Here is a 15,546-nt window from a genome sequence, read left to right on the forward strand (position 1 = left end):
AAACTTATCAAATGTTATACAAATTACCAAAACACTAATAATTTAGTTATCAATAAGCGAACAAAAATAGTTTATGTACGATTAATATGTAGTGATGACATGAAATTTAATGACAAAAATAATTACAATTATTTAGAGTTTTTTCTATTTTGCTAAACAATATGTTCAAAATTTTCTTTTCATTATTATTGAATTTGAAATTGCTTTGACTGTTAATGGCAAAAAGAGTCGCATGGTTAAAGCATGGCCTAACCTTTACAAAGTCTTCTATTCACAAAAATATCGTTATATAAGGAAAAATTCATGTCCAAAAGTCATGTTTTGGACATCATGCTTAACGAGTGAACATTAAAAAGAAATAAGTGTTTTAGAAACTCAAAAAATAAATAAAAATCATTATGTTTAATTAAAAATAAATTAAATTAATTGAACTAAATATGATTGAACATTTAGGACACACTCAAAAAAATATCATGTCATTTACCATATATTGATCATACAATAATTATTTTGTTACCTCAAAATTAACATTATTAATACATTAGAGTAATTTATATAACGATTGGTGAACTTAGATACCAAATTGGACCAAAAATATTTAGGAACCAAAATATGAAAAGTGTTGAAAAATGCTAAGTTTAGATAACAAATGTTATGTTATATTAAATGCGTAAAAAATAATTATGAATATGATAAATTCATATTTTTATTTTTATTAAAACCTAATTAATTTATTCATTATAGATCCTGGATGTATGCAAATTTCAAATTATGCCAACTAAATTATATAATAGTTAATGCAGAATTAGAAATTCTAATCCTACCTGCGAGGGGTTAATCTAATGTTTCATAAGTCACAGCCTTTTCAGGGTTCCACAATTTAAGGTAAAGAGCAAGTGAATATATGAAAATTGATTAATAAGACGGAATCGTTCACGTTTTAACAGTGTATATTTATATGTTTCATCCCATCCCACCCTACCCCCAAGGGACTCAAATCAATAGCAAGTGAGAAACCATATGTAACATCTGCTTCCCCCTCTAAACCCATGCTTGCTGTATGTTCACTTGAAAATAACGGCTGACAAAAAGCACCTTTTGCCAACAGCCGTGCTAGTTTTCAATTGCCAACCCCCACCCTCTTCGTAACATTCTACCTGTAAAGGTTCCAGCAATTTAAAAATCAACCTATTATAGTAATCGGTTCACCTACAGAATGAATCCCAAAGAGAGAGGAACATACCAAGTCTACGATGTCTTCACCAGCTCTTACACCTCCAATTACATATATTGATCCTTCAACAACAGCAGCAGCTGCATATCCCCTTGCCTGGTTAATTGGCTCTCCACTCATCCATGATCCCATACGTGGGTCATATATTTCAACACTTGGAACCATTTTTGTACCATCAAAACCACCAATAGCATATCTATCTAAGGAACATTCTTGTTAGGAAGATAGTGAAATCACTTCTACTCTGCTTTTACGGATAATTGAGGTCAATAACCCGAACAAGCTAAGGTATATCCACAACACGACCATCAACTAAAGCAGTTCTAAAACTCACAACTGGAGCTAATAATATAATGACAACAAATAACCAAAAAAGAAAAAGCTTACAGTTTTTCATCCAGAACCACCAGTGAATGGCAGCCCCTCTTCGTGCTCATACTTGCGATTTTAGTCCATGAATGCTCTCTGGGATCAAATCTTTCTGCAGACCTGACATGTTGGAAATTTAAGTCAACTGTCAATGATCACGGCCAGGGTGAACGAACAACAAATTAGTTTGTTACCATACAGCGGGCTTCATGAATGAAGCATGCGTGCATGTTTAAATATAACTAACATATGCAGAAAACCAAAAAGGAAAATGACCTCATAACTTACTTCAGGTAATCATTCCCATCATATCCACCAGTGGCATAAATTGCGCCATTAAGTTCCACAGCAGCAAGAGCAAATCGCTGCAAAACCAAGTCCAGGTAAATTTTAACATTAATAACTTGAATATAAATATTTGATGCATGTTACAAAAGATTTATATAATTCAAATTTTAATGATGCTGAAAGCATGTATGATAGAACATATATTATAAATAAATAAAGACATAACGAGCATAAAATCTAAAGAGGCAAAAACTCAAGAAAAGATGACTCCTCGCTTCCTTAAGTTACTTGAGTTTTAAACCAAATGTTAACCATATTACTCCTTTAAATGGGAGATAATAATAAGAAATTAAGAGCATTCTTGTCCTGAAATTGAAAATTTAGTAGTTATTTGATATGCTTTCAGTTATTGCCTATTGGAAAGAAATCCTTCAAATAAATATCTGATACCTCTCTCAACAGGGAAACTAGATAATCCATTTTCCCTACGCCAAGAAAATTAGAATACCAGATACTTTTACAATAACCAAAAGGAAATATCAGGCACTACATTCACCTTTTGTAGCATTGAACGCGTGCTGATCCAACGTCCTAGAATTAAGTCAAGCATTTCGACATCTGAAAAGCATTGAATCCCATTCCCACCACCAATGGCAAAGATTTTGCCACCCAATGCAGCACCAGCTAAGCTTCCCTTTCGCTCCTTTAGGGAAGGGCAGGGTGTCCACTGATCACTTGATGGGTTGTATGATTCAACTTGACAAAAACATAAAAGAAACGTGAGACTTAAAGAAAATTTCCTTAAAAGAAAAAATAAGATTTTAGGACAAGCTAATACCTGTATCATACCATGAATAACCATCACCACCACCAAAGACATAGAGCTCATCATTCAACTGTACAGCTGAAGCATATGAACGCACAGAACTCATTGGCTGAACAGATTTTATCACATCGTCAGATGGGAAGTAAGAATCCAGTGTTGATAACCATAATTGACCGTTGTATCCTCCCACTAAAAATATTGACTTAGTAGGATCCAATTGCAGCTCCTCAGCAGGTTCAATTTCCACTTCATTAACATGTTCTACAGAATGACTGGACAAAGATTCCAACTTCTGGCAACGATCTTTTAGCTGTTGAATTTCCATTTCCGCTGCAATCTAAAAATCAAGATTATAAGTATTATCCACTGCATAGATTGGATTTAAATAAACAAACTCTGTATGCACAGTTTTCTGTTACTATTAGTCTATTGTAGATTCAAAGCACACATAATGTAGAAGGATGGAGAACCAAACATAAGGATAAAGGTCAAGAAAACTGCCATAAAGGTCATAATTTTGGATCAATTTTACCATAATATTAACTGAAAGAAATGGAAAATCAGTGTTTCTATCAGTGGCTGTGAGATAAACAATCGTTTCACTGTAAATCTCTCATTTTGTCATTCTTAGTATCAGATAATAGTGACATTTTCTAGGTCATCAGCTTAATTAAGGATCTAGACATAATTTTTTTATCAGTTTCTCTAATATCACACTTTCTTCCATGTCCACACTCCAGAAAGGTCCTGTTGACCACTTGTAGAGTGTATATCTATGGCACGCATCCAATTTAAATGAATACCTTATCTGAAACTACATGTATTCTTCAATGTGCTTCGACCTAATACAGTCAAGAAAAGTCACGGTCCAATTGGATATAGATCCAAAGTGAAATTGTTCTGTTATTCTTAAATCCATCATTCTAGACTAGAGTATTACACATGATGCTATAGATAAACACCTAAAATAGCAGCAAAAACTAGAGTCAGAATATAATAAGCCCAGAATAATATTTTTAATGAAAAAGGTGTTCTTTCAGTTGTTTAATATCATACTATCAATCTTGCCAGATGAAAAGAGACAAAAAGTGATCTGGTGATATTCGCACCAGTTTTTGCTCCATTTGAATCATCTTCCCACATTGTTCTGCTTTAAATGTCCTTAGCTCTTCCACCTCTTGGATCAACTAGAGAAGAAGAAAAATAAATGAGATCAGAACTTTTCCTTCTTTTTTTTCCCAATGAAAGAAATAGACCAAATCTACCCCTTCCTGCTTCTCTATTAATATATTTGAATAATAGAGCTTCCCAGTCACCTTAGATATACTGGATTGACAACCAGATGATGAACAAGCACCATCTTCCTTCCTCTGCGCCAAATCTGTTTGCTCCCTTAACAAAACCCTATCTTCAATGTGTGCCTCTTTCATAACTGTGGAATCTTCCACATTATCCATCAAAGAAACATCTTGATCTTTACGTTTTTGAGCCAGTTCTTTCAGTTTAATTAGTATAAGATCTTTCTCTCCTTGTCCTGTAGTCTTTGGCTCTACATTAGTTTCCAGTGAATCAAAAGGAGCACAGTCAGTAGACTCTGATTTACTACTCGACTGACTAAAATGCTCAACCTCTGAAGCTGAGAACTTCCATCCATCATCTGCTACTTTTATGTCATCAAAGAAAACATCTGCTTCCCACTTTCCACTTGTATGATTAGTTTGCTCCATCTCAGGAGCAAGTAGTCTAAACCCTTCATCTTCCTTTTTTGTGCCAGATGAAGGAAGAGGCAGGAAAATATTTCTCCACTTTGCCATATTTTGAGGCATATAAGTGCTTGGAGAAACTGCTAATGATGCCAATAAGGACATTAAGTTATTCGTTTGAACATGATCTAGCTCAAACCAGAAATGATTGCGGCAGTAGTAATTGTCTGAAATAATAGGTCTAAACTGTTCTTCAAGCAATGGTTGGCACTGCATTCGAACACAAATCTGAACCTTATTTCAGAAAAAAGAAAAAAAATATCAGCAATAGATGAAAAAATAAAGTAAATAATAGATTAAACATAAAGGAACTTTATAGCAAAAATACTTGTGCAGGATATTGTGTTTTCTCTGAACCGTCAGTTGTCCATCCATAAGGATTAATGTTCATCTGACCATGGCTAGCAGCCTCAAAGATTCCATGTAGTTTTCGCTCACTGTAGTTGAACAGAAATAATGGTAATCCTGGATCAATGTTCTTCACATACGAAAAGTGTTGAGCAGGTAAGCCTGATAAAACAAAATCAACAATTACCACGGCACTCAGAAAGTTTCTTTGAAAGAATGAAACGAAAAAAAAAAATCCATAAAAACAATCTGAGTGAACTTTCCTAACCAAAAAGGAACTCATTCAATAGGATTGAGAAGAAAAAATATGGTAACTCAAAAACAAGTGCTGGAAAAAAGGCAGCTGAAATGAAAATGACATACCAAAAAGCTGTTTGAAAAGACACTCTTTGTAGGTGGTGTTCTTGCACCCGAATATGACACCACCAAGTTGATTCTTCCTTAGATTTCTGGTAGCCACAACACAGTTGGCCGCATTTGGAATAGGAGGGGCAGTTCCATTAACTATGAAATTTTGTTGTTTCTTGCCCGCCACCATTCTGTGATCCATATGTGAATTAGAAAAGGTAAAGCCTATATGATCACAGATTATAAATATGTTCATGTCAAACCTATGAAAACAATATGAACTTGATTATATCCTAATCCTACTGTCACTAGTGCAAAACAGTAAGCAAAGTTCACGATATAACCATATTCTATAAATGCTGAGATCAGTAAATTCCTACTGATTAAAAGGATTAGACAATATAATAAACAGAAAAACCTCAAATAAACAGCCAAAATGGACTCAAGTAACGGTTTCTAATCAACATACAGGGGAAAAAATGTAAATTTTCTCAATTTTGCTTTAAGAGAGAACAACTAAATTCATTATGTGGCCTATTGTTGGAAATATAAGAAACACAAACACCTAAAAGGAAGCAGCCACAATGAATTCAAGAAACAACTTTCATTCACCGTAATAAAAAATCTAATACGTATCTTGGAATTGACACAGAAACAAAATCAAACTAATCATGCGATGTATTGTTTACAATATATGAAACACAAAAGCCTCGAGGAAACAATTTTTAATGGAAAAATTAAAAGGAAAATTTCTCAAATTTAGACAGCTGCAAATTCATTAAGCGAATGACAAACCGCGACATTGATTATACTGCTGGCAATCTAAAATTGCAGTAAGCAGATATAGCAGTGTTAATAAACAAAACAATCAAAGACGTCTTTTTAATATGAGCGATTAATAAACCCTAAAGATACATTTGGTGCATGGGATGATAGGGATTCTGAGAAACAGAATAAAGAGAAAGAAACTTAATATTTAAAATAAATTCTAAAGAAACAGAATCCAGTGAATGCAGAAGAAAGGGGAAGCGATAAAGAAAAATGAAAGAACCACCACCGATTCAAGAAAGCAAAAAGAAGAGGAAATTCATATCGAAAACCAAGCCGATAAATCCAAAAGATGAGACACGTTCAAAGAAGCTTTGAAGCAAAAAGGAGAGAGAGAATCGTACAGTGGATGTAGTTTGGTTTGCAGCCAGCGATACAGATAAGGGCAAAGACTTGGTGGAGAAGAAAAGAGAAGGGTGGTGATATTTGTGGCTCGCTCGCTCACTCAGTCAGTCAGTGAGATGAAGCGCGAAAATGGAAACAATAAAATGGCAGTTCTTATATGTGCTGTCAATTGCATCAAACGAAATGGGCATTGGTGATTGGCCAGCGTTAACCTTGGAGTTTGAGAGTAATTGAAATGAATAGAATAATGTGGAAGCATCAAGAAAAGCTGCTCTCGATAAATTATTATTAATTTATTTTAAAACATAAATTTATTATTTATTGTATATTATTTTTAAATATATATTTTTGTTTTAAATTTGTGCGCAATGTGATTATACTCAAAATGAAGTGATGTTTGAGCCTTTGGGCGAGGGAGCACCATGGAGATCCCTTGGAGTCGAATAATATCACACGATGTGTGAGGTTACACTACATGGGCATTTGTTGTACCTACATATAGTCTGACCTATTGATCAAGCACTTCTTCATTTTGATTCCTCTCAATAAATACCCTCTTATGGAATTGTCGAGGGGGTAAATAATGCATCGTTTTTGCGAAACTGTTGTGATCTGTTGTGCCGTAAGTCGCCTAATTTATTGTGTTTGCTTGAAACAAAGGCTATAGCAAGGATGGGGAAGTATTTAGAGAGTAGATTAGGGTTTAGTTGTAGTTTTGAGGTGCCTACGTAGGGATTTCGAGGAGGTTTGATTCTTCTTTGGCATGAGGGTTCTCTTTAGGTTAACGTTCTTTCTTTTTCAAACCAAGTTATTCACTGTCATATACGAGAGGGTAATATGGAGTAGGTTTCCTCATTTATGTACATTCAGTCTAATTTGGATGCTAAGAACCATTTCTAGGAGGCTATGGCACGGTAGGGGTCGACTTTATCGTCTCCATGGCTAGTTTTAAGGGATTTCAATGACATTGCATTGTTGGAAGAATGGAGGGGGTGCTACAAATTGTCTTGATCGAATGATTCGATTTCGGCGCTGTTGGAGTTCCTATAATTTCATGGATGTCGGTTGTTCTAGTTCATCTTTTATTAAGTACGGATGGTTCATGATTGAGTGGTGTTACAAGAACGATTAAATCGTGTTCTTCTTAATGTTACAATTGTCAATACTTTCCCGAAGTTATATGTGCTTAATTTGCCCCAATCGTATTCTGATCATCACCCTATTCTTCTAAATATGAGGAATAATTGTATACCACCTAAGAATTTATAGCCTTTTTAGTTTGAGGTTGCTTGGCTGACGAATCTCGAGTTTCCTTTGATATTCACACGAGGTTAGAATGCTCACTCCACGTTGTTGAGTTGCGCTATAAATATTGTTACAAACGATGTTAAGCTTTGGAAGGATTCGTTCGATAATATTTTCCATAAGAAGCAACCGGCGCTGAATCGATTTCAAGCTGTTTAGAAAGATGCTACTTATAACGACTCGATTTTCGTCAATGTCGGAAAATTCGGTTCAAGGTTAAATTTCTTAAATCGAACCGCTCAAAACTTTAAGTGAGAAATTAGTGAGTTGAATATGGGATTAATACATAGAATCAAATAGTAATTGAATAGATTAAATTATTTTATTAATAGTACATGGAGAGACTTTGATTGAAGCTTTGTGCATATCCTTTGATTAAAATATCCTTAGTGGATAAATATGATCAATGCCATTGATTTCAACTATCTTTAGTAAGAAAGCTTAAATAACCATTGATTTAATTATTTTATTATTAGAAAATAAGATTAACTATAAGATAATGGTTAGTGGAAAGAGGAATTTCATTTCCTCTCTCCTCTTCTTTCAACATTCGGCTGTAGCAAGAAAATAAGGAAAGGAAAATTTGATTTGGGTTCTTTTCATTGTGGTAGCTTACATAAAAAGACGCTTTTTGAAATATGTATGGATGGGTATAATTTATTAAAGTTTGAAAGAAGCTATATTTTAGTTTTGAAATGCTTCGAGTTCGATAATTTAAGTTATGACCATTTTACTAAAAATTGTACGAGCAAAAGTTTTGGACTGAATTATTACGAAAAATTATAAGTTTTGAGCTTTAATTCAAGTTTAAAATTGGGTTCGAGTTTAAGGCCTAATTTTAATTATATATTAGTTCAATATTGTATTTGAAAGTTTTGTTTTAATGTAATTAGCTAGCTTCTTCATTATTCATTAAAAGCATTGATCTATTTCGTGCATGATTGCTTTCTTCTAGTTTTTAAAAGTGGTTTTTCTTCTCGATTTTCTTCAATGAGCCATGAGAATCCATTATTCAATTTGTCAAGGATTATTTACTGGAGGTTTAATTAGAGTCGTTAATTGAATTCGCTGGGGTTTATATCTCAAAGTGTTAAGTCAGACAACTATCTTCTATCCATGCCCATCAGTTTATTCGATCAATCTTCCACCTTTTAACTTTTGTTTTCTTTATTTATCTATGTTTTAAATATTTATTTTTTTAATCCTGAATTTCTTTTTTTTTTTTGGTTTTTTCGTATTCTTTGTTTCTAAATATGTTTGTTTCTTCTTTCAAGTTAGATCTAAATCTTTTTTTGAGTCAAACAATTTGAATATGATCTTAGTCTATCATTTAGTATAAAATTTGGGTGTTTTGGTCATTTCTCATGTTTGCTAATAATTGATTTCTTATTGTAACTTTTTGTTGTACCGAAATTGTTTTAACTAGAAAAATTTTCCAAAATTTGATCCTTTGAATGAGTAAACGACTTCGTTTTGATCTAAAATTTTAACCATTGTTTTTAGGCATTATTTTACAATAAAAAATATTTCCACAAGATAGTTGAAAAAAATCGAACAAGTGAAAAAAAAAAGTTAAAAAATATTCTGTGGGTGAAATTTTGTACCCAAAATTTCCAGATCAAATTGTTATCATTTAAGGAAGCTCCATATTAAATTTTATGATTTTAGCACATCGAGAATACCTTGAACGAAAACTTCAAATTATTTTCCCTTATTTCGGGTTTTTTTTATTGAGTAGTTTATTTTCTTTGATTCTAGTCTTAAGTTTTCTTTTGTTTTTAGGTTTTCTTATTTTATTATGCATTCTAATACATTTTCGCTTCTTGTGCTAATCTGTATGAAAAAGTTGCTTCTTCTTTCTCCGTATAACTTACTTCTTTTGGAGTCGAGTCTTTCTTTGACTTTTTAAAGCCTTAGATCAACTTTGTTAGAAAATGATTTCACATCTTTAAATTTATAAAAAAATATAAGTATGCATAACTTCAAAAAAAACTTCAAATTTTTTTATTTTTATTTTTTGGAATTTTAGGTCTTTTATAAAATTTATAATTTTAAGAATTCTTAAAGAAATTTATAGTATTCTTTACTAACAAACTCAAAATTCCTAAAATTCCAACATTTTCATGAAAATCCTTAAACTTAAAAAAAAAAGGATAAACTACACCCATGGTCACTTTTGTTTACCTTAGGTTACATTTCAGTTACTTACGTTTAAAATGTTACGTTTTAGTCACTTACGTTATTGTGTTGTAACATTTTAGTCACTGAGCCGTTAATTGTCGTTAATGGTGTAATGGTAAGCTGACGTGGCACGTTAAATTATCATTTCAAACAAAAACTTTAGGTTAAATTATACAATTGATCCCCAAAATTTTTCGTTTTGAGCAATTTAATTCTTTTATGTTCTTTTAACTTTCTTTCTTTATTTTCTTTTTTTCCTTTATTTTCCATTCTCTTTTGCTTCTCGCTCTGTTTTCCTACCTTCTTTATTTCTTTTAACATACTAGGAAGTCGAATTGGTAGTGAAGAAAGAAGCATGGTATGGGTTTATGGGTTTTGGTTATAGGGAAATGATGATAGTCGACTTCTTACTTCTTTTTTCACTACCAATTCGACTTCCTAATATGTTAAAAGAAATGAGAAAGATATGAAAACAGAGGGAGAAACAAAAGAGAATGGAAAAAAAAGAAGAAAGTTTAAAGAACATAAAAGAAAAAAAATTAAATTACTTAAAACGAAAAAAATATGGGGATCAATTTTATAATTTAACCTAAAATTTTGTTTGAAATGATGATTTAACGTGCCACGTCAACTTACCGTTACACCATTAACGACGATTAACGGCTCAGTGACTAAAATGTTACAACATGATAACGTAAATGACTAAAACGTAACATTTCAAACATAAGTGACTAAAACGTAACCTAAGGTAAACAAAAGTGACCATGGTTGTAGTTTACCCAAAAAAAAACCATAAAAATCTTAAACAATTTCATAAATTTCTAATTTTTTCTAAAAAAAAACTAAAATTCCAAATATATTTTTTAAAATTTTGCATACTTATAATTTTTAAAAGTACTTTTTATAATTTTCAAGAACCGATTATAACTTTTTAGATTTCATAGTTTTTAAGTTTTAAATATTTTTGGATTTTAAATATTTTTTAATTTTTAAACGAATTTTTTACTTTTTCTTGATACATGGCATTGTGTCATTAGTAGAGGTGTTCAAATGGTTAATCAATTGGTTAACCGAAGCGAACTGGTATTAACCGAACTTTTTAATCATTTAATCATTAACCGAATCAAAATTTTTTCAAAAAAATTAATCGAACCGAAATATTTTGATTAATTCGGCTGACCGAATTAACCAAAACTTATATATTTTGTAATCCTTTTGGTATAAAAAGCATTTTTGAAGCAAAAGGAATGCTAAACGAGCAACATTTGAAGTAAATCTATAGCTTTCCAAAAACATTTTTTTCCCAAATGAAAAAGTTAAAAATTTTAGCTTTTTTATCCTAAAAGTACTTTTGACAGCTTAATTACGTTTTCACCTCTCTAATACATGGTACTTTCCATTCTCTAGTTAATTGGTTAAAAACGTTTAAAATTTATTTTCATATATTAAAATATTAACAAAAATTATAATAAATTATTTTCTATATTCCTATTAAAACATCGTAATATTAACTAATTTGAACATTATTTAAATGCTTATTTGTTACTTTATAACACTATGTCTAAAATAGATATTTTATTTCTCAAAAGTATTTTTGACAACAATACTAAAGACTTAAATCTTAAACTAAACTTTTAAAAATATTTCTCAAAATCACTTTTTAAAAGTATTTCTCAAAAGTAATATTAAATTAAACCCAAATGAACCGATTTTTAAAATATTTTTACAATTTATTTAAGCAATTGGATCCGCAAACTAACTGTTGGGTTTGATTATGAAAACCTAGAGTAAAAATTAACAGAGTAAATGAATATTTTGAATAAAGTAGGGGGAGGGAGGTGCAGCGTCCAAGGCAGTTGTTGGTAGGGCCGTTAGAGAAAAATGGGAGTGGAAGGAAGGGCATGATTGGGGAAGAGGCAGACAGAAAGCAAGCCAGCCCATTCCCCTCCCTACTCCCTAGTCCCGACGGCTAATTGTGAGCAATTTATTTATTAATTGCTGGGTCTCAGATGGTTCAATTGTCATATCTGGGCCTATATTAATGATCCAAAAAACGAATTATAATTTATTTCCATAAAACTAGTCTATAACATGCACATTAATTCTTCTTATTAGGAATTTATTTTGTAGTTTTTAAATTTAAAATATTAAAAAAAAACACATATTAATTTTTTAAAACTACTTGTAAAATTAAAATATATACTATAAATATATCAAATACATACCTTTTGAAAATTATTTTATATAATTAAATTAATTAGAAAATTAAATAATAAATGAGTAAATTACATTTTAAATTATTCAAGTACTTAAAAGTTTCTTTTTCTTATCACTTAGTTAATTGTGTTTGTTTTTCGATTTAAGTTAAAAAGAGATACAAATAACAAATTCAATCCAACTTGCAAATTAAAAAAGCCAATTACACTTATTATTAATCTAAAAAAAGATCGGTCTTATTTTAGTCATTTTAATTTTTCCATCGATTTAGTCATTTCTATTAAAATAATTATTCAAGCTGACCACTCTCGCTTAAATAGTTCATTTTGCACCGAGAAATTATTAACGTGACACATTAAACTATCGAGTAACAGCACATGACACATTTCTATTGAATTTTATTTAAATCTTAAGACCTCTTTATAATATGTGCCAAATTAATAATAAAAAAAAGACATTATGCAGTATACCATATGAAAATGGCTTCGAAAGGGAAATAATTTTTTCTTAAATAATATAATACTCGAATATTTTTATTTATAAAAAATTTAAATTATGATATTATCTCCGAGCAATGAATGAAGATAAATGTGGTAAAAATTGGTTAAATAACAAGTTACAAATTAAACAACATACATTTAACCTTGATTCTGAAAATACCAACACTACCCCTTTACAGGGTTGGGCTAAATAGGGGTTTATACTAGCACAACACCTTGCGGTTCAACTTTGTAATAATTAATGGATTGGTACATGGAGTGAAATTTGACTTTTGCGCAACCAAACCCAATAATTAGTTGGTAAGGACTAAGCTTTGAATTTTAAATCGAGTACAATACAAGCAGCTTTAGCTTTTTACTGTCATCAAATCAATCATGTATGCCCATGGCAATGCCATGTGCAATCTGAATAATAATTTGGTGTTTCTATATAGATAACAAACGGCTCTCCAGGCATGCTCTTATCTCTTTTAATACCTAATTAATTACAATGCTAATGCACCTTTTGGGTACTTCATCGACTTCAGTTTGGGTGCGCTAGTCAAAAGTGAACACCACCACCAACTAGAGTATCATAAAAAGCATTACTTGGGTTCTTTTTTAATTGATATAATAATATTTTTTACCCTCTACCTTTTTCTAAAAAATCAAATTAGCCCTTTATTCTTTTTCTCTCTCTTTTAGTTAAACTGATCTGTTTTCGACAGAAATACTAATGGAGCCAATAAAAAAATATGATGTCGCATCCATGTGGATATTTTTTAACACAATAAATCTATGTGGCTTTTATGTTTTTAATTTTTTTTATCTCTTTTATTTTTCTTTATTTATTGTTCTATCTTCTTTTCTCTTCTTTTTTTTTTCCTGCATAGAAACCCTAGCCACCTATGTTGTCGCAATTGCTTCTCCTGTGCTGCGGTCGCTCACCTATCCTTTTCTCGACAATAGATGCCCTCTTTTTCTCATTTTCCTCCTTTTTTTTCCTTTCACCCCTAGCCCTAACTTCTTGTTGTATTGTCGCCGCTTCACTTCGATGATGAAACAGTATCCAAGACCATCCAAAGCGATGCCTGAAAACCCCTCACGTCCTTCCTCTAAATGCTTTTTTTTTTTTTAATTATTGGATATCTAAGAGGCTTTCAAGCTTCTCGAACCCAAATCTCTCTCATCGACCGTTAGATCACCCTAATATGTAACTTTTCTTGACAGTGGCTAGTTCTTCACCGTTGGGATTTGGGAAGTGATGGTGGGAGCTCCCGCCAATAACCCGAAATAAATTATTTTCTTATTATTTTTATTAACTTTTACATAATTACATGAATTGTATATGATTACATAATATTTTTTTATTGGGAAAAGTTAAACAAGAGAATTCAATCATTCTTGATGAAAGTCTCGACCAAAACATAATACGGGAAAACATATAAAAAATGGTCCAAAAATTTCCATATAAAACTTAGAAATTATTGTGGTTGTAATAATATATCTCTCAAATACAATCTCATTCTTTCTTGGCAGTAGATTTAGTGGCCTTGGCACCCGATTTAGTGGCCTTGGCACCGTTGGATCATTCTTCTCAACGCTCTTGATCCCACCACCAGCCACAGTCTGGGTTTTGCATTGGTGGATTGTTTCAGTTTCAATTTGTAACATATACATAATACATGGTTTTCATTTCTAACCAAGTAAATCCAGGAACCATTGGGTTTTGTATATTGTCTCATGATTGCTATTTAAACAATAGTCATCTTCAAATTAAATCTTTGAGTTTTGCATTGGTTGATTGTTTCACCATTTCTAACTCAACCAATTAATTCTAATTATTCGACAAAAAAATATAAATTTGTTATGGTTTTTAATTTTTAGGATTTTTCTATAATTTTTACATTTTTCTGAATTTTTATAATATATATTTTAAAATTTTAACAATATTTTTATAAAATTTATATATACATTTTTTTATTTTTTTATATTTTTATATTTTTAATAATTTTAAATTTTTAATTAATTGCTTATGTGACACTGTCATGTCAGCAATTAATACATGTGGATTGCCTGTGGCATCCATGCCAGCAAGTTAATAAAACCGTTAATTTTTGGCCTTTTTACCCAACTAATTCCTAAAATATAAATATTTATAAAAATGACCTAATTTCAAAAATAATTACGGGAATGACCTAAAATGAACAGTATCAGGTGGTGTCAGCACTCAAATCAATCATCCCCCAATCATTAGCCGTTGGTTGCATAGGGTTTAAAAAACAATTTTTTTGGTACCGGCAATGCAATGGTGGGCGCTCGTATGTAATTTTTTATGTATTTTTTTTAAATATGAGTATTTCTTGGTTCAAAAAATTTATTTTTTTATCTAAACGGTGGCACCGGAAAAAAATTAAAAAAAATCGGTAGTGTGGTGGGCGGCACTCGTGACAAGAAAAAAAAATTTAGTGTTAGCTTTCTCTCTACAAGCACCGGTGTGATTTTTATTTTTTATTTTTTGCCGACGTGCTCTGGTTGCCAAGACCGGTGACCGTTTGGTTCTTCTTCAAGCCTTGGACAATGTGACTCCTAAGCCTTCAGTTGCATGAGAAGAGAGATTTGAAGAAAATAACACAACATCAGTAAAGCAGAAATGCTGCATATTTGAGAAGAAAAAGAAAAGGCTTTTGAATTTGGTTTACTTATTATAGTACTTAGCAGGCAAAGAAATCAAGAGAAAAAGATGAAAAAGAAAATTCAAGAGTCAAGGAAACAAGAGAAGAAGAAGATTAAAAGAAAAAATAGATAGTTTCAAAAGTTTAATGCAATTTTATAATTTTAATAGGAAAAAAAGATGTATGTAGTTAAAAGACATTATCAAATTATTAACCATAATTCCTGTTTTAATATTTTTAACCATATATAATATAAATACATTATTAATTTGATTAATAACAATTTAAGGTTAAAAAAAGGCTTAAAAGAATAAAGGACTGATTTGATTTTCTAAAAAGA

General features: G+C 31.3%; 1 protein-coding gene across 5 annotated transcripts; it reads right to left on the bottom strand.

Moving 5' to 3' along the window:
- Window positions 1-788: 788 nt before the first annotated feature.
- LOC105799986 (uncharacterized) lies at window positions 789-6,585 on the bottom strand. 5 transcript variants are annotated; one of them, XM_012630815.2, is made up of 11 exons: window positions 6,349-6,582; window positions 5,192-5,367; window positions 4,809-4,990; window positions 4,034-4,714; window positions 3,827-3,904; window positions 2,730-3,054; window positions 2,448-2,647; window positions 1,892-1,968; window positions 1,622-1,723; window positions 1,244-1,430; window positions 789-1,157 (listed from the first exon to the last, which is right to left on the bottom strand). In XM_012630815.2, exons 2-11 carry the CDS (start codon window positions 5,364-5,366, stop codon window positions 1,065-1,067), a joined length of 2,100 nt encoding a protein of 699 aa, XP_012486269.1. In that variant the 5' UTR covers window position 5,367; window positions 6,349-6,582; the 3' UTR covers window positions 789-1,064. The 5 variants fall into 5 exon arrangements, with proteins under 5 accessions (XP_012486269.1, XP_012486268.1, XP_052477406.1 ...); XM_012630814.2 differs by having other exon boundaries at window positions 5,192-5,401; XM_052621446.1 differs by lacking the exon at window positions 6,349-6,582 and adding an exon at window positions 6,234-6,342.
- Between the last annotated feature and the right edge of the window lie 8,961 nt (window positions 6,586-15,546).

Source organism: Gossypium raimondii, chromosome 9 (assembly GCF_025698545.1).
Source record: "Gossypium raimondii isolate GPD5lz chromosome 9, ASM2569854v1, whole genome shotgun sequence".
Taxonomy (NCBI): domain Eukaryota; kingdom Viridiplantae; phylum Streptophyta; class Magnoliopsida; order Malvales; family Malvaceae; genus Gossypium; species Gossypium raimondii.

Bases quoted from the DNA above. Each gene is read 5' to 3' on its own strand.
- LOC105799986 (XM_012630814.2), bottom strand. From the start codon at position 5,378: ATGGATCACAGAATGGTGGCGGGCAAGAAACAACAAAATTTCATAGTT. The intron at 3,055-3,826 runs GTGCGAATATCA...CTTGATTTTTAG, and splicing joins TTCAAATGGAGCAAAAACTG to ATTGCAGCGGAAATGGAAAT. The intron at 1,969-2,447 runs GTGAATGTAGTG...TTGGTTTTGCAG, and splicing joins CGCGTTCAATGCTACAAAAG to CGATTTGCTCTTGCTGCTGT.